General features: G+C 37.8%; 1 protein-coding gene across 2 annotated transcripts in view; it reads left to right on the top strand.

Annotated features, from left to right (window-relative positions):
* The window catches only part of SNAP91 (synaptosome associated protein 91), a 126,353-nt gene extending 106,111 nt beyond the window's left edge, over positions 1 to 20,242 (top strand). Inside the window, exons 22-27 of one of the 2 annotated variants that reach the window (XR_013996172.1) lie at positions 2,902 to 2,932; positions 4,058 to 4,169; positions 12,540 to 12,623; positions 13,256 to 13,360; positions 16,727 to 16,829; positions 18,835 to 18,858. Coding sequence is in view for 1 of the 2 variants with exons in the window: in XM_081094404.1 (XP_080950530.1) it covers positions 2,902 to 2,932; positions 4,058 to 4,169; positions 12,540 to 12,623; positions 13,256 to 13,360; positions 16,727 to 16,819 (425 nt within the window). In the remaining variant the exon portion in view is untranslated. Of the gene's footprint in view, positions 1 to 2,901; positions 2,933 to 4,057; positions 4,170 to 12,539; positions 12,624 to 13,255; positions 13,361 to 16,726; positions 16,830 to 18,834 lie in introns of both variants that reach the window. The other variant, XM_081094404.1, reaches the window with a different exon arrangement.
* The last annotated feature ends 2,455 nt before the right edge of the window (positions 20,243 to 22,697 follow it).

Raw genomic sequence — 22,697 nt, 5'->3', positions numbered from 1 at the left:
CCTTCAGAAATAGAGGATTTTTACCTCTAGCTTCTGAGAGTGCCCTCAGCACACAGCTCACAGATGCTTCCACCTTTGCTATTTGTCTCAGCTGAAGAAAGCTGACCAATAGCCAAACAATCTTGATAAAGAACAAATTTGAAGCACACTTTTTAATATCAGAACTTATACAAAGCTATAGTAATCAGGACAAATGGTACAGTATAGACATAGAAAAATAGGCCAATAGCATAGAATGAAGAGCCCAGAAATAAACCTCACATACAATGTTAAATGATTTTCTAGGTTTGCAGGACCATCCAGAATTGGGAAAAAATACTCTATTCAAAAAACGTGCAAGTCAAATGGATAGCCACATGCAAAAGACTGAAGTTGGGCCTCTTCTTTATACCATCCACAAAAATCAATTCAAAATGAACCAAAGACCTAAATATAAGAGATAAAACTATAAAACTCTTAGAGAAAAAAAAATCTAGGCGTATTGACCTGGGATTAGGCAGTGACTTCTTAGCTATAATACCAAAAATAGTCAATCAAATAAAAATAAATGAATAAGAATGCATCAAAATTAAAAACTTTTGTTATGAATGATACCATTAACAACCCACATAATGAGAGAAAATATTTCCAAGTTATATATCTTATATGGGCCTTATGTCCATAATATTAAAGAACTCTTACAATTCAGTAATAAAGACAAATAATTTTAAAATTGGCAAAGGATTTGAATAAACATTTCTTCAAAAATGATATACAGTGGCCCACAAGTACATGCATAGATGTTGAACATCAGGGAAATACAAATCAAAGCCACATTGACAGACCACTTCACACTCGCTAGGAATGCTATTATCAACAAGAGAGTAACAAGTGTTGGCAAGGATGTAGGGAAATTAGAACTCTCACCTGTTGCTGGTAGGGAAATAACATGATGCAGCCACTTTGGAAACAGTCTTGTAGTTCTTTAAAATAATTAATTCAAAATGGATCATAGATTAAATGTAGGAGCCAAAACTATAACATTTTTAGAAGAAAATGTATGAATAAATCTTTATAACCTTGTTCTTAGATATGACACCAACAGCACAAGCAACAACAGAAAAAAATAGATAGATAGGGCTACATGTGATACCATTAAGAAAGTGAAAAACAGCCCTAGCCGGTTTGACTTGGTGGATAGAGCACCGGACTGCGGACTGAAGGGTTCCAGGCTCGATTCCAGTCAAAGGCACATGCCCAGGTTCTGGGCTCGATCACAACCTGGGGGGTGTGCAGGAGGCAGTCAATCAATGACTCTCATCATTAATGTTTCTATCTCTCCCTCTTCCTTCTTCTCTGAAATCAATAACAATATATTTTTTTAAAAAAGAAAAAGTGAAAATCAACAGAATGGGAGAAAACATACATCTCATTAGGGACTTTTATTCAGAATGAATAAAGAACGCTACACCTCAACACTTAAAGACAAGTAACCCAATTTAAAAATAGTCAAATGACTTAAACGTTTCTCCAAAAAGTATATGTCCACTTTGTACATGAAAAGATGTTCAGCATCAATCATCTGTGGAATGCATATCAATACCACAATGAGATATCACTTCACACCCATTAGAATGTCTATGATCAAAAAGACATTATAGCTAGTGTCTGTGAGGATGTGGAGAAATTGAAACTCTCCGACATTGCTGGTGAGAAGGCAACATTGGGCAGCTACGGTGGAAAAAGCAGTTCGGCAGTTTCTCAAAATGTTAAACCTCGAGTTACCATTGGGCAGACAGTGCACCATATGACAGCTAGAAAGCTCCTCCCCCGGATCTCTGCTCAGCTTCTCCACGAGACCTTCCCTGAGCATCCTGTTTAGTACTGCCTGCCCTCACTCTCATCCTATGCCACCAGATCCTGCTCTTTCTTTTCATGTTTCCATAGGCTTCCCGTTTTACCTTCTAACCGCCTACATAATTTACTTTATTATTTTATATATGTTGTTTTATCATCCATCTCACCCCATTGGAATGTAAGTTTATCCAAGATTGGGATTTATTTTTTCCCTTCACTAACATAACCCAAGCACTTAGAACAGTGCCTGGTGTATACTTAGGGGCTCAATAAATATTGGCTGACGTAATAAATGAACTGAGATTAGAGCAGAACGATGAAGCTGGTTGTGTCGGGATCCTCAAGACTACCCTCCCATTCACTGATTGACTAGAAGGACTCGGGACTCAGCACATGTCTGTACTCACAGCTAAGATGTATTACAGCAGCTGGTGAGGATGCACAGCTGGGTCATCGGGGAAAAGACACAGGCAGAGTCTGGAGGAATCCATGCTCAGACTTCCTTATGCTCTCTCATTCCCAGGAGGGGAAGACCATATAGAAATGTGGCCACGTGTATGATGTATTTGCCCAAGGAAGCCCTTTAGAGACTCAGCACCCAGGATTTTTCTTGGATGCTGATCACGTGCTAAAGTTTCAGTCTTGAAGAAGGAAAGCAGGTGTTCAGCATAAACCATGTTGTTTGTATGGTTTAGACACAAGCCACCCTTATCATGAGGCAAAGTTTTATCTCAGTGTAGAGAATAATTTCCTAGCTAGGTTCCCAGATGCCAGCCACATAGACCTTTCTAAGATAGCAGTCTCCAGCCTCCCGTGTTTACTGTTTTTTTTTCTGAACACGAGTTGACATTAAAATATGATCCTTAAGTATAATGTAAAGTAAAAGAAAATGTTAGATTTGTGAATGTTTCCTGACATAGTTTCTCCTTTGTATAACTGAATGTAGTCATTCCTAGGCAAAATATGGACTTTTCCTAGACCTCTGAGTCTTTGATCTTTTAAATGGCATATCATTTAAGCTGAGTATAGAGTTTTAAATTCTTTTTTCCTTTTATCCATTTATAGATCTTGGGATTTCTGGCACCACGTCCAAAAAGTAAGTACTTTTTAAGCTATCTGATTTTGTTGAGACAATGTATCTGTACTTATTTGAGACTATCAAATGTTGTTTTCATTAAAGTTATTACTCATTCTCAGGCTAGGTAATTTTAGAATTGGTTTTTATTTTATTCTGGGTTTTTGTTTTTGTTGTTTTCTACTGGGACATGCAAACTGTTGGCTATGACAATGAAAAGGAATAATATATTTTAGTCTCCAAGATTGTCATGAACTTTTATCCTATATAATAAAAGTGTAGTATACAAATTGTCCTCTCGACCGGGAGTTCGTCCAGGAGTTCGACCAGGGGGTGGGGCCAGCCAGGGGAAGGGAGGGAGGCCCTGGCTGACAGCTGGCAGCCACTAGGGACCCTACCAGTGTACGAATTTTGTGCACTGGGCTTCTAGTCTAGAAATACTGGGGAATTGTGGTTTGAATAATTTAATAGCTTTAAATTCTAGACTCATTACAATATTCCTAATTAACATTGATTTTTAAGTCTCTCATGGAGGATCAATTTTAAGGAAGGATGGTAAGAATGATAAACAGTGTACCCTTTTTTAGATGCATATTTCAACATCTGAAATTGGGATCCATTTTACCAATATATGGTATCTTACAGTCATTTGTAATGCAGGTTGTAGTTATGATATAGTTGTGTGAAACCTTCTGTTGATCCAGAAAGGGACATCATGGATGCACCTCAAATTCAACAAAGTGTAGGTATATAGTATTTATGATACAGGTATTTAGTATTTTTTATAACCAGTGAAGGATTCAGTTAAATTTGTGGCATATTTTTCTATTAGAAGTGATAGGGGGAGTGGGAAAAAAAAGGAGACATATGTAATGCTTTCAACAACAAAGAATTTAAATTAACAAAAAAAGAAGTAATAGAAAATTCCTGTTATCATTGAGGTCCAGACTCTAACTTATTTTTGTCAAATGCTTTAAAGCTTTCTTAGATACAATATGTTAAGCGCCTTCTATAAGTTTTACTCTCTGTTCTTTATTGTCACTGGACTCAGACAGACTGCTTCTACTCAAATAAAAGTATCTCAGGAATCACACATCATTCTTTTCTGATTAGTGTTTTTTGTGTGTCTTGCATGCTTGATTTTAGGGGAGATCTTCAGTGGAATGCTGGAGAGAAAAAGTTGACGGGTGGTGCCAACTGGCAGCCGAAAGTGGCCCCAGCAACCTGGTCCACGGGAGTTCCATCAAGTGCACCTTTGGTACGTAGCCCCTGGGGGCCGGAGCAGTGGGGGAAATTTACCAGCTCCCCAGTGTGTACAACACAGTGCATTTTGCTTAATTTTGCTACTGACACTGTACTTTTCCATGCACATCGAAGAAATATAAGCAGGATGCAATATTTATCAAACTGCAAATTTTATTGACTTTATACTTGATAAAGATTATGACCTATTTTTTAATTTTAATTATTTCAAAATAGTATATATGCTTCTTGAGATATTTGTTTTATATTTTTACAATTATGGAAATAATTTTTCAGAATCATTTAATAACATTGATCATGATTTATATCTTATCATATTTCTTGCCCAGATTTCTTGATTGTCTTAAGTAATGACAGCTTTTTTTCTTACCAGAAAGATTGGGCAATTTTCCACTGTGTAAGTGAACTTTCATTTTAAATCACTATTAATTCTTCTCACCATTTCAAAAATTGAAACTACTAACACCATCTTTTCTATAAAATTTAAATAGGTTTTATTTCTGTATATTAAATTTCTATTAATATATTAATGCCACCATTCGTTCTATGAAATAGCATGTCACTGGTAATAAAGACTAATTATTATTTTATGAAATTTGCTACCATAAAAAAGACATTACCAAGGGTAGCAAAACTTACTGTTTTCCTATATACGCCCCATAATTAGCAAAACTAGGCTAGTTGCTATTTCCCAAGTTCACTCGTAATTTTTCACCTTTACTTACCACCTTCATCTGTCTATATCACACCCATCTCAAAGTCTTTCTTGATGCCATACTCTCCTTATTGCCTGAATTAATTCTAACTATCACCCACCAATCCCAGCCAAACAAACATGTATGGAAGTGATTAATATAAATAGAATATAAACATTTTAGATAGACTCTATTAAAACTATTGTGTTTCAGAAATTAATTTCAATATCTAAGTTTTGGAATTTAAAACATATTGTCTTTTAAATAATTTTATAAATAGTAAAGTTTTTATATGTAAGCAGTTTTATAAATAAAAATAAGTTCAAACCAATCTGAATAATGCCTTTTGAGTCAGAAGTCACCATTAAACAGAACAGTATTCACTGAATTACAATTTATACCATAGTTTCTACAGGAAAATACATTCTGTTCTGGAAACCCACTTCCCTTATCTCCTCACCCCCGCCAGTGGTTGTAGTGAGAGAGGAAATTCAAGAACTAATATTTTCTTTGGTGAGTTCAAAGTCTGAAAGAACTTAACTTTAAGTGATTTCCTAACTGATAACAATGAAAAAATTGCCTATTGTATCTAGGTATTTATTTCTTTAAATCTTTCTTTGCATAATTTAAAAACAATGCTTAAGAAGACCATTTTTTTGTATTTAGCAATACAATAAAGAGTTCCATTTTAAATTTTACAAAGGCTACTTAGTAGAAAACTAAATCTCTCTTAAAAATTGATGTATGACTAAGATGACCATTTCATTTATTGTTCAAACTAGGGCTCATTTATGGCTGAAAGGGAATGTAATTCTTACCCTGGGATCCCAGGCATTTATCTGTGGTTGGTGACTCAAATAGATGCTGAGACCAATGGGGGCTGCACTCCATTCTTCAATACAAAAACATTTGAGAGTCACTGTCTTGTTTGGGGTACAGGGAAAGCGATTCAATAAATGTATAAAATCCCTAATGAAAGAAAAAGCTTCTTTAGAACTGGTCTTGAATACGATCTAATCACATTAAATCTCACAATTTATAGTATCATTACCAAATTAAAGGAACTAATTTTCCTATTCTGTTCTATGCAAAATTAAAGAGGCCTTGTGTGCTGTTCTGAGAAGTTAATACTTTAATAGTGGTGCCCTTTTCAGCAGGATCAAGTTGTTGTTTTAGTGTGTTTTTTTCAAATACATTTTTATTGATTTTAGGGAGGTACAGAGAGGGACAGATAGAAAGATGAGAGAGAATCATTGATCGGCTGCCTCCTGCACACCCCATTGAGGACCAAGCCCACAACCGGGGCATGTGTCTTGACCACGAATCTAACTGTGACCTCCTGGTTCATAGGTCGAAGCTCAACCATTGAGACACTCCAACCCAAGCAGGATCAAGTTTTTAATTGTTTTTTAACAAGTTAATTCCAGGACAGTCAAGGTGATAGCAGTATGTAAGATGGAATGAGGGGAGTGGAGAAAGGGTGGTGAGAGTACTGATATTTGGCAGATCAGCTGTAGGTTAAAAAAAAAATGGTTGAGAGCTTGAAGTGAGGGGGAAGGAAGACAAGAAGGAAAACTCTCTGGTAGAATCCACACAACTGTGGGTCCTTGTGAATGAAGCCACCAAGACAGTGGTTGCCCAAGTTTCTATATGGGACAGTTTGCTAAATAATGAGGCCATTAACCAAGAAGGGGAATGTTTAAGTTTCTTTTCCTGAGAATACCCAAGACAAAGAGGAGAGACAGCCAAGCTTGTGCTTCAGAAGCAGCAAAGCAGTGTTTCCAAATCGTCCTGGTCTTCTGCAGGCCTTTGCCTTTGAGCAGGAAATTGAAGGGGCAGCAGAGAGGGTGCCTTTTAAAGTTTTTATCCGTAAACAAGAGCTAAGGTTGCTTTTCCAAATTTGTTTTGAATTTCCCTCAGTTGTGGCTTGGAGGTGCAGCTATAAAATTTTTCAGATCAGAGAACTGAAAAGAGATCTAGAAGCCTTAACGGGACTTGACTGTTTGGAATCTGTCCGCTGGCCGGGCTCTGTCATCGTGGCCGTCGAGAGCCCTGCATTTCCAGAGCCTCTTAGGCCTGCTTCCCAGTGCACAACAGGCCTCTCAAGTTCCATCGTACAGAGTGAGAAGGTGCTTGCAATTCAGAAGTATGTGCATTTTACAGGACATCACAGAACCTGCCGTTCCCTCCCTAAAAACAGCAAATCTTTATTTGCCTATAGATAAAATATTCAGTTGAGGTTGAAAAAGAAAACAATTTAAAACCTTAGGAAAAATAATATTTGGAGAGGAAATTTTTTAGTTAATCTACCATTTGAGCAAAATGACAAGTTAAGACTCTCTTGACATTATTTGACCCAAGCTCATTTTGTTTTGATAACTAATAAAAACCTTTTTTTTCTTTTACTTCTTTAAGTCCCAATGATATAATTCAGGTAAATAATACAATTATTATTTACAATTCTGATAAGTGACACAGTTCCAATAAATTATATAATTCTGGGTCTGGTGAATAGCTTACCAAACCTCACCTGTTGAAATGATGAGTAAAGTGTGAATCTGAAATATAATACTTGTAGGGGGAGCAAAATAGCTTTCCCTGTCCCCTTCCAGTCCATGAACACAGCATACTTTTAATTTATCTAAGTCTTCTTTAATTTCTTTCTACAATGTTTTATAGTTGTCAGTGTATAAGTCTTGTACTTCTCTTTGTAAATTTATTGCTTAGTACTTTATTATTTTTAATGCTACTCTAAATGAAATTGTTTTTGTAATTGTGTTTTTTATTGTTCATTGCTAGTGTACAGGGAACTGATTTTTGTATATTGATTTTATATCCTACAACTTTGCTAAACTTATTAACTCTGATAGTTTTTTGTGTATGGATTCCTTAGGACTTTCTATCTATAAAATCATGTTACCTACAAATAGAGAGAGTTTGATTTCTTTCTTTTTTCCTTTTAATTTATGTTTTATCCCATCCTCCCATCCCCTCCCCTTTGGCAACCATCAGTTTATTCTCTATATCTATGGGTCTGTTTCTTTTTTGTTCTGTTTATTCATTTGCTTTGTTTTTTTTAGGTTCCACGTATAAATGAAATGATAATTGTCTTTCTCTGTCTGACTTATTTCACTTAGCCTTCTAGGTCCGTCCATGTTGCCACAAATGGCAAGATTTCATTCCATTTTATTGCTGAATAATATTTCATTATATCTATCTATATATCTATATTGATATCTATCTATCTATCTATTTATCCATATACTAGAGGCCCAGTGCATGAAATTTGTACACTTGGGGGCGGGGGGGGGGGGGGGGAAGGGTCCTTCAGCCCGGGTTGCAAAGGGGCACAGACCATGCCGAGGGACCCCATCAGTGCACAATCAGGGCCAGGGAGGGCCTTGGGAGCTTGGCCAGCCAGGGAGGGACCAGAGGAAGGCTCCAGGGCGTGCCCGACCTGTCTCGCTCAGCCCCTATCATCCAGACCCCAGCAGCAAGCTAACCTACCAGTCGTAGCGTCTGCCTCCTGGTGGTCAGTGCACGTCATAGCAACTGGCCGACTGTCTGCCCCCTGGTGGTCAGTGCATGTTATAGCGAGCAGTTGAGCAGCCTTAGCATATTACCCTTTGATTGCTTGAAAGGACAACCAAACATTTAACATATTAGACTTTTATTATATAGAATATATATATATATATATATACATGTATATATATATTTGTCTTTATCCATTTATTTGATGAACATCTAGTTTACTTTCATATCTTGGCTATAACTAGTAAATCTGCAGTGAACATGGGAGGCATATATCTTTGCACATTAGTGTTTTGGTTTCTTCAGATAAATACCCAGAAGTAGAATTGCTGACTCATGTGGAAGCTTTATTTTAAAATTTTAAAGGAGCCTCCATACTCTTTTCCACAGTTGTTGCACCAGTTTACAGTCTCACCAACAGTGCACAAGAGTTCCCTTTTCTTCACATCCTCACCCACACTTTTTGTCTGTTGATTTATTGATGGTAACCTTTCTGACAGGTGGGAGGTGATATCCCATTGTGGTTTTAATTTGCACTTCCCTGGTGATTAGTGATGTTGAGCATCTTTGCAAATGTCTATTGGCCATTTGTATGTCCCTTTTAGAGAAATGTCTATTCACATCTTTTGCCCTTTCATCAGGTGTATCATTGGAAAGTATGTTCTCCCATTCAGTACCTTGTCTCTTTGTTTTGTTGGTGGTTTCCTTCGCTGTGCAAAAACTTTTTAGCTTGATGTAGTCACATTTGTTTTTCTTTTGTTCAAGGAGACATATCCAAAAAGATATTGCCAAGAGTAAAGTCAAGGAGTTTATTGTCTATATTTTCTTCTAGGAGTTTTATGATTTAAGGTCTTACATTTAAGGATTTAATCCATCCTGTGTTTGTTTTTGTACGTGGTATAATAAAGTAGTTCAATTTAATTTTTTGCATGTATCTGTCCATTTTTTCCAGCACCACTTGCTGAAGCGACTATATATCCTTGCCTCCTTTGTCATAGATTAATTGACCATATAAGTATGTTTCTTCCATTCTTACCTGGTTGACATTTATTTCTTTTTCTTACCTAATTGCCCTGATTAGAACATCCAGTATATCTTTGTCTTATTATTAAGGAGAAAGCTTTTAGTCAATCAATATTAAGTACAATGCTAAGCATACGTTCTTCTTAGATGCCTTTTATCAGGTTGAGGAATTTTGTTTCTATTCCTAGTTTGTTGAGTGTTTTGTTGTGTCCATGAAAGGGTGTTGGATTTTGCCATATGCCTTTTTTGCATATCCTGAGATGATCATGTGGGATTTTTTTCTTAAATTATTAATATGACATATTACATTGATTGAACATACCTTGAATTCCTTGGTGAAACCTCATGTGGCCATGGTGTATAATATGTTGCTGGATTCAGTATGCTAGTACTTTGTTGAGAATTTTTGCATCAGTGTTCATAAAATATAATGATCTGTAGTTTTCCTTTTTCTATGATGTTCTTGTCTGCCTTAGGTATCAGGGTAATAATTGGCATCAAAAAATGATTAAGAAATATTCTTTTTTAGAGAGAGAGCTTGAGAAGGATTACTATCAATTCTCCTTCATACATTTAAACACATTCACCAGTGAAGCTATCTGGTTCTGGGCTTTTCTATGGTGAAAGTTTTTGATTACTGACTCAGTCTCCTCACTTACTATACATCTATTTAAACTTTCTATTTCTTCTTGTAGTTTGTATATTATATGAATTTTATAATCTTATCTGGGTTATCTAATGTTTTAGTATATAATTCATCATAATATTCCTTTACAATCAATTTTATTTCTGCAAGGTTGGTAGTAATGTCTCCACTTCCATTCCTCATTCTGATTAATAAGTTTTGCTCTTTTTTTCTTGGTTTGTCTACTGCAAGTTCGTCTGTTTCATTGATCTTTTCAAAGACTCAACTTTGATTTCTTCTCTTTTCTACTTTGTTTTTCTATTCTCTATTTCATTTATCTCTAGTCTAATATTTATTATTTACCTCCTTTGCTTACTTTCGATTTAGTTTGTTCTTAAGATTGAAGTTTAAGTAATTGATTTGAGATCGCTCTCCTGTGTATGAACTATACATTCCTATGTGTATACCTCACAATTTTTTGTTGAAACCTGGGAATTTTGAATATTATAATGTGGCAACTCAAAATCAGATTCTACCCCTTCCCCAAAGGTTTGTTGTTGCTACTTTTTTAGTTGTTTGCTTTTTGTTTAGTGGCCATTCTGAATTAATTCTGTAGTCTGTGTTCTTTGTCAAGTGTGACCATTGAAGTCTCTGTTTCTTTATTTAATGTAGGTCAGTTGATAATTATATAAAACTCCCAGAATATAAAATATCTCCTAGCTTTTATAGAGGAGCTCTGAGTGTGTGTTGCAGCATGTCTTCAAACTCCACCAGGCAGTTTGCAACTCTACCTTAGCAATCACTTACTGCTTGCTGAAAGCATCAAGGTGAGCCAGAGGACTTCTCAAGCCTTTCCTGGGCGTGCTCATGGCCTTCTAAATTTCCAGGAGTGTGTCTAAGTTCTTCAAAGTCTAAATCCCCAAAGCATCTCATTCTCCAGCCTTTCCTCCCAAGCTTTCTGCTTAGTCTACTATTTGCCCTGACTGTTATCTGTTGCCTCAGACAGCAACATCTGAACTATTTGCCTGTAAGTATTTTCCACAAGTGACTTAAGTTAGCAGCTTTAACACTAGGTACATTCCCAGTTTGGCAAGACAAAGACAAACTTTTGAGCCATTCTTTCCAGGGATCCACCCAGACAAGACAAAGCAAATAATTAAATATATTCTGCTTCCCTCTGGTAATATTACTGGGAATATGTGCTGTAGCTTAAGTAGAAAAGACTGAAGCTTAAGTAGAAAAGAGTGGATGGAACTAGAATAAGTTAAAATGCCTCAAAGTTCACTATTCTTATTAAGATTCAACTGATATTTCTGAATAACTACCTTCTAGGTTGCTGTAAACTGTTATTTAGTTTCCAGAGTTCCAAATAGTTGATTATGACTTTTTGCTTGTTTAGCCATTATTTTTTTTTGGGGGGGGGTGGCTTTTAAAGTTCCTTACTTCACCATTTTTGCTGACATCACTGTAATATTTCCTTTTTTAATTAGAATTTTGCTCTAATAGTTAACTTTAAGGCATTGCCGTATGGTGGATTTTAGACATAAGGGAGATATTAGAGGGTTTGGGGGTATGACTGAAAACTGCCAGACCCGTGTCTGAAATGGGATGTGTGTGCAGCCTTTTAAGTGCTTCCTAAAACTAAGAATTTTGGCAGTTGTGCAAATGTACAACACTCAAGTCAGAGAAGAGCAAGTATAACACAAAAAAGAATAATTTAAAAATGGGGGTCCCTGGTTAGGTGGCTCAGATGGTAGGAGCATCAACCCATACACCAAAGGGTTGCGGATTCAATTTCTGGTCAGGGCACATACCTAGGTTGTGGGTTTGATGCCCAATAAGGGCACATGTGAGAGGCAACTGATTGATGTTTCTCTCCTACATTGATCTCTCTCTCTCTCTCTCTCTCTCTCTCTCTCTCTCTCTCTCTCTCTCCCCCCCCCTCTCCCTCTCCCTCCCTCCCTCCCTCCCTCCCTCCCTCCCTCCTTCTCTCTCTCCCTTCATCTCCCTCGCCCTCTCCTTCTCCCTCTCCCTTCTTCTTTTTCTAAACTCAAAACATATATATATACACACTGCCTTTATAATTATTCAAAGTGTGTGTATACATTTTTGGGAAAGTGTGTATCCTTAGGTGAGAAAAGGAAAAGCTTAGATAAATTTGACTCATTTTTCATGAGGGTGGAAGAGAGATATATAAGGAGGTAGAGAGGAAACCTAATGCTATAACTCATCAGCTAGCCAACGAGCTCAAATAGCACTACAACAGTGAACATCAGTTTGGTAAGTATGCTCATATAATTGTCATGGTGCAGCTAGACCCATTTTTTAAAATTTGAAACTAAAATTTGAAAATTCTTTGCATATCTACATATACTTAAGACGTATGCATTTTAAAATTGTATTGTCATTTTAAACAAAATTATGTTTGTTCTTTTTTTTGTCGTCTTGTTATTTTGTGTGTATGTTTGTCTTGTGGTTTTTATGGTAGCAAGGAGCTGTACCTCCAACCAGTTCAGTCCCTCCTGGTGCTGGGGCTCCAACTGTTGGACAACCAGGAGCAGGGTTTGGAATGGTGAGTGACAACCTGCACTAAAAAGTGTAATTGACATTTCTAAGGCCTTTGCCAAATTGCCCGATCCCAGATTAAAAAATACTGCTATGAAATGCAATTCTTCCCAAAATGCAGTAAGGTAAAACTTAAAAAGTTACCTCATTTGCTTTAGACATTAGTAGTCTACACATGACATGATAAAGTCACATACAAAATAGTTAAAATTATTCCTGTCAAAATAATTTCTATAGTACATTGTTATGTTATTTTTGGAGTAATATTTATCAAACATTCTTAGCTCAATCATCAAAATCTATTCTTAATCCCTATGCTAGGACTTTTCACTTACCACTTTCATCACTAGCAAATTTTAGGGCCATCATCCATAAGGAAACAAGGTTTACCTCTTTAAGAATTATGCTTACAGAAGGCAAATAAACAGAACAAAGCCTGGTTGGGGTGAGGATGCTGTGTGGCCAGCCCCGCTTCTGTGCCTCCGTGATTCTCTGCCATCCTCCAGCGTCGAAGCACAAATTATACTTTCTCCTGGTCCTGGAGTCCTCAGGATTTTTCAGGAGCATATTAAAGACATAACTGCTAGGACCTTGCTGTAGTGGATTCCACTCAGGCTGTGAACCACTGTTCCTTTTCAGCCTCCGGCTGGGACAGGCATGCCCATGATGCCGCAGCAGCCGGTCATGTTTGCACAGCCCATGATGAGGCCACCCTTTGGAGCTGCAGCTGTACCCGGCACCCAGGTCCGTGTAAATGTCCACAGAATAAGGACATTCATTGCTAAGCGTTAAACTGCTGTGTGGAAAACTGTTGACATGTGTTTACTTAATATCCTATCCGTTACTTCAGAAGTAAAGGGAACATGGAAGACAAACTAGCAATACTGAGAGGTTTAGAGGAAAATGATAGAAATAACTACCTGTCTTAAAGTCCCACCATTCCTCTCCTACTTCATTCAGAATGGTTCCTGAGGACAACTAGGCATTGAAAGTATGTATTTATTCCAGAAAAAGGAGTACTTCTGATCCACAGTTTTATTATGTGTTTCCAGAGTTAGCCAAACTCAAGGTTAAGAACACTGTCCTCCAGACTACCAAGTTTGCCCAAGACTTGTAACCCTAACTTCAATGAGTTTGCCAAACTGTAACGTCTAAGTGAGCAGTCCCCTTAAGACTACCCTCACTTCAGACACAAGTTTGGGAATCCCGTGGATCATGTTCACTTCAGATCAGCTGCCTACAAATTTGAGGGTTCCCAGGACCACCCTTAGATTAGATAATTTCCTAGTATGACTCAGAGAACTCAGGAAAGCACTAAATTTAAAATTACAGTTTTATGATAGTGAAAGGATACAGATTAAATCCAGCCAAAAGAAGAGATACAGAGGGTGAATTCTGGGCGGGTTCCAAGCATGAAGCTTCTTTGTCCTCAAGGATGGGTTTACCCACCTGGCATCAGTGTGTGACAGTACTCATGCAGTATTGCCAACCCAGGAAGCTACGTGTGCAGAGTTTTTAGTGAAGTTCCATTATATAGGAAAGATTAATAGAATTATTGCCAATGTGGTTGAACTTAATCTATCCACCCCCTCTCCTCCCTAAAATTCAGAGCGATATCATGTGACCCAACTCTCGAATCACACGGTTGGTTTTTTCTGTCATGGCTAGCCCCCACTTTGAGCTATCTTGTTAGCATAAACTTTCAGGTGTACTTTCAAAAATCCAACCTTACTAACAAAGTCACTTAGGAAATTGCAAAGGTTTAGAGGGTACCCAGGAGAAAAGGCAAACCTCCCTTTAGGTGAGGCCCAGTTTCTTACTAAACATTGTGCTACCTTCATTAACATAGGAGCTAAAATATGTGCACTTTGTAGAACTGCTTTTGCTGCTGGTAGTGATAGTCATGCTGGTGAGTCACCCTTTCTTGGGTTCTCTTAAAAATTGCCTGGTGGAGATCTAGTATGTAGAACCAAGGAGGTTTGCACCACGAGAAACCTACTTAGATATAGTCAGAACACCAAGATATAGCTTTGCTAGCACCATGCTGAACAAACTAAAGCAAACAAGTCAAATACCTTTTAACAATGTCAGTAAACGTTTTTGCTTCTATATTTTTAACTTACCAATGGGTATTTATATTGCCTTATCCATAGGATTCCTTCTGTGAACTTTCTGAATGGACATTAATCCCCTTTGTTCCTTGAATCATCTTTAAATCCATTTTCTACCTGTTCCCAACATGTACTTTCAACTTTTTTACTTTAATCCCTCAAAAGCCACAGTGACCAGGAGAGAGAATGGTGTTAGGTGTTCAAAGAGATAAATTTAAAATGTGAGGAACATTGGCCTTCAATGCCATAACCAAAGCATTGTCTGCATGAGAAATGTTCTAGTCTGATCTGAGATTATGAACCCTTCCTAGAATTGCTTTTTGGGGAGAGTGAGGAACGTTTGGGGGATGATAGTAAGGTTAAATTTAGTCTAGATATTTTTAATTTCTAAGAAGGATCTCATTTATCAGGTGTGATACCTTGATGGTTGAATATATCCATGACTATTTACCACCTTTTTGAAAAAAGGAAAATGTTTCTATCTTTATGAACTTGGTGTGCTGAAAACTTTACAAATAAATTAATTATTATTTATTATTTCAGGTAGTTGTTTTTTTAGCATAATGCCAGTGTTACATAGTATCAATTTGTTTACTTAATTCAAAGAATAAACTTGAGAAGTAGATTGTATGATGAAAACGATGTTTTAATCATTTAACCACATTTATAGTAATCTAGGAAATGGCATGTCATACTTATACAATTTTTAGATGTATATCCTATATCAGAGATGAAGCATAGCTGATTATACTAGATAATAAACATGACTTGTAGCTTCAGAAAACAGATCAGCTTTTTTTTACTGATGGGATGCCTGGACAATCCCATTATTCCTCAGTTGGTTGGTATTATGATGTTGTTATCATCTCACCTAATTATTAATTATGAATCAGTCCTTGAGTTTCTTCTAAACAACTCCAACCTTTATAGTCATTTTTGTCTTGATCTTCCTATGAAGTATGAATTGAGTTTTTTAAATGGAAATTTGACTGACAGATTCTGCAGTCAGTCAATAGTTTCTGGACATAGGAACACTTCTGAAAAATGCTTGGAGCTGTTTACTGAACCAATAAAAACATACATCCCTGCCCTGAAATCCCATATTTCTGAGGTTTCTATCATGTGAGCATTGGAGATTAATTAGGCTCAAAGGTTACTATTCTACATAGTTTACATAACCAAAACAAGGCCTTGTACCCTAACATTCCTGCAGAAGCCTGATCCCAGAACCTATTTCTGTCGCACAATTAAATAATTTAGGTGTCAAACAGACACCAGGTAAAGTAATTCTTCGCTGCTTTTCCTGCAAATTCAGTATGATTATTTCCTATAGTGCTGAATAATTAGTCTTTTCTGCAAGTTAGACAGGCGATGTTGGAATTTAGTGACATTTATAACCAGGAAACTATTTGCTCATCTGAGACAGACAGTGCCTCAAACTGGACTGGTTTTCACTTGAAATACTTTATATGAAATCCTAGTATATTTAGCTAATAATTTTAAGTAATTTCTTATGTGGCTTTCTGCAAACTGTTACTCTTCAATGTTTTCTTCAAACTCACTCTCCCTATAAAAGAAGTCCTTTAAATTTTCTTCATTAGTTGAGTGGTACTAATAAACCAAAGTCAAAATGCTTTTGTACAGAGAAATTGATTATTTTGTTTTGCTCACTGTTTATTCATAATATCTTTATGTGACTAGCCTTTCACATCTTCTCTAACTCATATCTATATTGTTCTACCAGAGTCATCCAATTTTTCTTTGGCTGCATCTGATATGAAAGAATTTCAAAAAAGCCAAATATCATCTGAAGTGCATTTTACAAGTCCAAAATTAAGCACAACACTGTGACTAAGTAGAACAAAGTCGGTTTTGTAAACCCTTAGCCATCTAATCTTCTGCATGTGTGTTTTCTGTGGTGCGTGTTCGGCCTAATGCTTATCTATCTTTCTTGTTTGCTTTCTATTTCTTCTCTCTGGGGCTGGCTTTTCCCCATTAGCTTTCTCCAAGCCCTACACCTGCCACTCAGAGTCCCAAGAAACCTCCAGCAAAGGACCCATTAGCGGATCTTAACATCAAGGATTTCTTGTAAACAATTTAAGGTATCTAATATTGAGCTTTTCCTGTGGGCTTATAGTATTTACCTGTGCAATGCTTAGCTATTTCAGGTATGATATTTGTACTTCTGTGTTTTTAATACATGTATATGATAATGATAATTTGAGTATTTATATTTTAAATCAATGTTAAAAGCTATTAATGAATTATCAATGATTTTTTTAAAATCTTACTTAATTTATAAAACTAAGAGAAAGACAAATCTCCAAATTGTCCTTAGACCAGAAGGCATAGATATTACACTGATAAAGCAGAAAGTTGTTCAAGCTACTTGGTAAATTGTGGCTGAAATTTATATAAAGGTAGCATTTATGATATTTATATTTAGAAATCACCTAAGAATATACTTGCCTACATACTGTATTTTTATCTTCTTCAGCCTTTCTTGGCCTCATCAAGTAAAACTTAGATTATTACCCTTTGCTTTTCTACATTCGAGTAGAATTTTTAAATTTTAACATTCTAGTTTTAAATTCCTAACATAATATGAAGTGATTAATAGTGAATTTATTATGATGAAGGAAAAGTTGACTGTTCACCCCAGCACCTTACACAGTGGGGAGGTTCTCCACAGATACTTGCTGAGTGTGATGAGCAGTAATAGTGCTGCTTTTCATTATTTTCAGTACTTTCCATACCCCTCTCAGTCATTATCTTCTTTGATCTTCTCTGTAGGAGATCAAACGCAGTGAGATAAGCTGGCTAGATAGTCTCATTTCACAGCTAAAGAAGCTGACACTTGGCATGAGGTGATTACCCACGGTCACGCTGGATTAGCAGTGTTGAACATTTGGACCACTGCCCAGTGTTATTTTCATTATGCATTTATATCCGTATATTTTTAAACTTTCTCTAGTGCCCACTAAGATTTTTTAAATTACTGCTTTATTTCTTTTCTTATACAAAGTTAATAATTTAAAGCTTTGACATCTCAGCCAAGTAATTTCTCTTGTGCCTTTTATATTCCACTTTGGGTTGGACTGGGCTGATGGAGGCATAGGTAAGGGATCCTCAAACTTTTTAAACAGGGGGCCAGTTCACTGTCCCTCAGACCGTTGGAGGGCCGGACTATAGTTTAAGAAAATAAACTATGAACAAATTCCTATGCACACTGCACATATCTTATTTTGAAGTAAAAAAATAAAACGGGAAGAAATATAATATTTGTATTTGCATGTGGCCCGCTGGCCGTAGTTTGAGGACCCCTGGGTAAGACAATGAGCAATTGAAATTCCAGGAGTGACCAAGGGCATTGCACAGAGCAGCCTTTTGTTTCTGCCTGTTATTCAGTGTATTGCTCTTATCATATGTCAAGAATGCTGTTAAATACCCAAAACAGAGATCCTTGAAACAGTCCCTCAGGGATTCACAGTCAAGAGGAAGACACACACTGACTGTTTTGTGAAGAGTTACCCACAGGGCCAAGCTTTAAAGACCCAGGCAAGGTTTCATGGCAAAGATGACTGGTGAAGTGTGGGTGGGAGTAGAGTAAATGAAGGCATTGAGTCACCAAGAATATCTCCTTTCTCTTCTATTCTGTCACTTGTTTAACCGTTGGATGACACATTGAGCACCATAACTAAAAATAAATTAATAGTAACAACAACAGCAATAATAATAACAATAGAAGTCCCTGCCATTCCCTTTTTTTCACTGCTCTTTTCTACACATTAGCTGTTCTTAATTGAGACTGAATGTCTTACTATTAAGATTTTTAAGTATCCAAATTCCAAAATTCTGCTGATATAATTTTTTTCTAAAACAAAACTATACATTAAAATGTGTGGGCTTTTTTATTTCCTGGCTGAGATTTCAAGCTCATTTTAGAGAATGGCTAAAGGTACATGAAGGTGAATCTTGTAATATAGAAACGTTTTGCATCAAGATTTTTTGTACTACCTATGAAGTAAAATTGCAAGGGAGATAAATAAAATGCGTGAAGAGTATATAATACTGTTTTTTTAATTCAAGTGCTTTTTATCTTTACAGCTGCAATTTTTGTGACTGAATAGGAAAAAAAAATAATGAGTTTGGAGACTTCAGATAAGATTGATGCCCAGACTTACAAAGTGAGCCACCAGTACCAAACCCAATGCTTACTCATAACTTCTCTCCTGAAACGCGTAGCACAGCTGTGAAAGTGAACCTTAGGAATGTGTACTCCCCTAGCTGTTACCCCTGCTCTCAGACGTGTAGTGTATTTGGGTCATTTGTGTGTTGTATGATGTAAACAATGAGTGGATGTTTCTCATGCCCTAGTGCTTTTCTGGCCTCGCCCATGGACGGATGATGCAGCTGTTGTGTGGTGAGCCATTTGGAAAGATGTGTCTGTGTTTTTGAAGGTTTCAATGTATATATAACTTTTGGACAAACCTAAACTCTCCATAAATTCTCTTTTCTTCTGCATCTCTGTTACAGGAATAGTGTGATAATATCAAATAGTAAGGAAAACACTTAAATATACAAAACTTTTTTTGGTGTGGAATACATTTTTCCAATCACAGGAACTTCAACTGTTGTGAGAAATGTTTATTTTTGTGGCACTGTATATGTTAAGAAATTTTATTTTAAAAAATATAAAGGTTAATGTCCATAATAAATATTTCTCCTTGAAGCTACCTTATCAAGAATGGGAAAAAAAATGTGAGAATTCCCTATTTAATCACTGCTATATTAAAATCTATATTTTAATTATATTTGACAGGTTTTGCATCTAAATTGGCCTATTTATTCATTCTTGATTAAATGCACTGAAAAGTCAAGGGTCTGTTTCTATCATGTCCATACAAGTGCAATTGGAGATGTGCTATTCAAGTGATATTATGAAGGCACCCCAAGGTGTATCTGTAATTGAAAAATTGCTGCAAATATTTGACTTTATTGTGAATTTTATGTACACCTGTTAATTTAGTATTTCTCTGTGTGTTCTGTAGACAGGTGTTCTTCCATCCCTCAACCGAGCTCAAAGTAGGTTTTGTTGTACCATTGTGATTAGAATTTAAACTGATTCAGAAAATTGTATCCTTTACTGTACATACTGTATTCTTCACTTTTTAATTTGTTGTCATACTGTCTGTGCTGATGGCTTGGCTTAAGATTTCGATGCATAAACGAGGTCACTGTTGATCAGTGTTGCTAGTGGCTTGGCAGCTCTTTGTAAAAGCATATTGGGTTGGAAAGGTGTCTGCCTATTTTTCAAATTATTTAATAGATGTATGGTACCATTTTAAAGTGGTTGTAACTGAATTTATTGTGGGGATAACATACACTGTAATGGGGGAAAATTACCTAAAACCAATTTCAAAATGGCTTTCTTTGTATTTCAGTTTAAAAACCCAATGCATGTATGCCCTCTGAGATGCAATAAACATCTTGAACAAAGAAAATGCAAACATAATCTTTTTCTCACTCTTTTTTTTAGGGGTGGAAAAAGTCTGTTTCCAGTGACACACACATACAAAATATTAAAAATTTTAAAACATTCAGGTTGAGAAATGCTGTCCATGCGAATATAGTTTTGATAATTTTACAATAAATTAAAAATAAGGGGGAAAAGAGCAATTTTAATCAGCTGCCATTAAATTTGGGACTCTGGCTGCTGCCCCCTAACCTGAAATTCCATATTCCAAAACAGAAGAGGATGAAATTTTCTTTTAAAATAGGCAATTAAATCCATAATGATTTTGTGAGAATTCCCCATAGAAGTTGGAGAATAATGTGAGTTTACTCACACACTTGCATGCATAGTCACTCAGACACAAAATGTAGATTAGCCTGTTTTAACAAAATTGGGTGGCTTTATGCCTACAACTAGATGTTCCAAGTAGTTTTTTCAAAAAGTAGTCCAATCTCAATGGAAATATTTCTCAAATGGAAGCATACCCTTATTTCTAAAACTAACTTTCCCTTCGTTACCTAGTTTTGTGTCTTGGGAAGTGAGTTGCAGAGCTAGTATCTGATGATATAATATACTTTTTATACATTACATTTGATCCTATATTCCTTTGTAGGCATATTGTAATAGAAATGTTGTGTTAGGTTGTAAATCATTTTAAGTTTAATATTGAATTTTTTAAAAAGAATCTTTTCTTCCATTGGACAAGAGTCCTCCATTGGTGAGTGACATGGTGTCCTTGTAGGGGAATTGTCTCACAGCTGAGATGCTGGGTGAGGTCCTCTGGGCACTCCAAAACTTAAACTCTCTGGATAATTTTCAGCTCTGGTCCAATTTACTTATGGTGTCCCTGCACACGGTCAGTGTGCCTTTCTAGCCTTACCTCTGCTTCAACTCCACCCTGTGCATGTGTGCACACAAGTGCACAAGCACACTGTTCTGTGTGTGACCACACCACCACTCATGCCAGGGGACACCAAGCACTGTGCTGGCCCACACAGGGCCCTCTGCTGAAAGTACCTCACCAACCCCACCAGTGCAGCTGAATTCCTCTTGTCCATCATGACTCCTCACCCTGTTCTTCTCAGAGCACAATTTTCAACAGCTTTTATGGCATTTAACATATCTACACTAATAAAAGAGAAAAATGGTAATTGGCGTACGACGATACCCTTTTCATTGGCTAATCAGGGCTATATGCAAATTAACTGCCAACTAAGATTGGCAGTTAACTGCCAACTAAGATTGGCAGTTAACTGCCAACAAGATGGCAGTTAATTTGCATACGTAGGCACAATGCAGGGAGGCGAAAGGGAAAGCAGGAAGAAGCCCCCTGCCACTGACAGTGATCTGAAACCCAGGGGGGAGCTAAGAGCTGGGGGGCAGGGCAAAGGCGGCCCTGGGGCCGCCTTTGCCCTGCCCCCCAGCCATGATCGGAGAATCAGGTGCCTTTTCCACCCTGGCCAGTGATAGCAGGAAGTAGGGGTGGAGCCAGCGATGGGAGCTGGGCACGGTCGAAGCTGGCAGTCCCAGGAGCTAGGGGCCCCTTGCCTGGGCCTAAAGCGAAGCCCACGATCGTGGGGCCGCTGCAGTTGTGGGTCCCCGCTGTCCGGGCTGGACGTCTCAGCTAAAGGCATCCTGCAGAGGCAGGGGCGGAGCCCACGCGATCGCAGCCCCCCCTCCCACCCCCTGCTGCCACTGCAGGTCCCCGCTGCCCAGGCCGGACGCCTAGGCCAGAGGTGTCAGGCCTGGGCAAGGGGCCAATCCAGTGATTGGAGGGTGATGGGGGTCAACGCCTGAGGGCTCCTAGTATGTGAGAGGGGGCAGGCTGGGCTGAGGGACACTCCCCCCACACACACACACCCAGTGCACGAATTTCGTGCACCGGGCCCCTAGTCTATATATATAAAAGCATAATACGCAAATCGACCAGACGACGGAACGACTGGTTGGCTATGACACACACTGACCACCAGGGGCCAGATGCTCAACACAGGAGCTGCCCCCAGTTTGCAGGCCCTGATTGCCTGATGGGGAACCAGGAACTGGGGGTGGGTGGCGGCGGACACAGGTGGTGCTGGGGCTCCAATCGCCCCTCCTGGTCGCCCCACACACAGAGGGCAGCCAGTGGTGGGGGGCAGGGCTGGCTGCCAGCAGCCAGGGAAGATCAGCCCTGACTGCAAGCCAGGCCCAGGGACCCTACCCTGCATGAATTTTGTGCGCTGGGCCTCTAGTTGTGTTATAATCAGCTGGAAAGATGGCATCTGCTTTGGCTGACTGTGAGCCTCAAAGACAGGAAATGTCTGTCTCCCCCTGTTCATCTCCTCAGCAATAAGCACCTAAGTGCCAGGTAAGTGTCTGAAGGATGAACACAATATGTTAGTTCTTAAAGGTCTCTTCACCTGTCTGGATACTGCTGGGCTACTATTACATTTCTGATTACTGAAGAATATCTTGC

Source organism: Myotis nattereri (assembly GCF_964212035.1).
Source record: "Myotis nattereri genome assembly, chromosome: 6".
Lineage (NCBI taxonomy): Eukaryota > Metazoa > Chordata > Mammalia > Chiroptera > Vespertilionidae > Myotis > Myotis nattereri.
The sequence above is the reverse complement of the archived record's forward strand: the minus strand, read 5'-3'. Positions and strand labels throughout refer to the sequence as shown.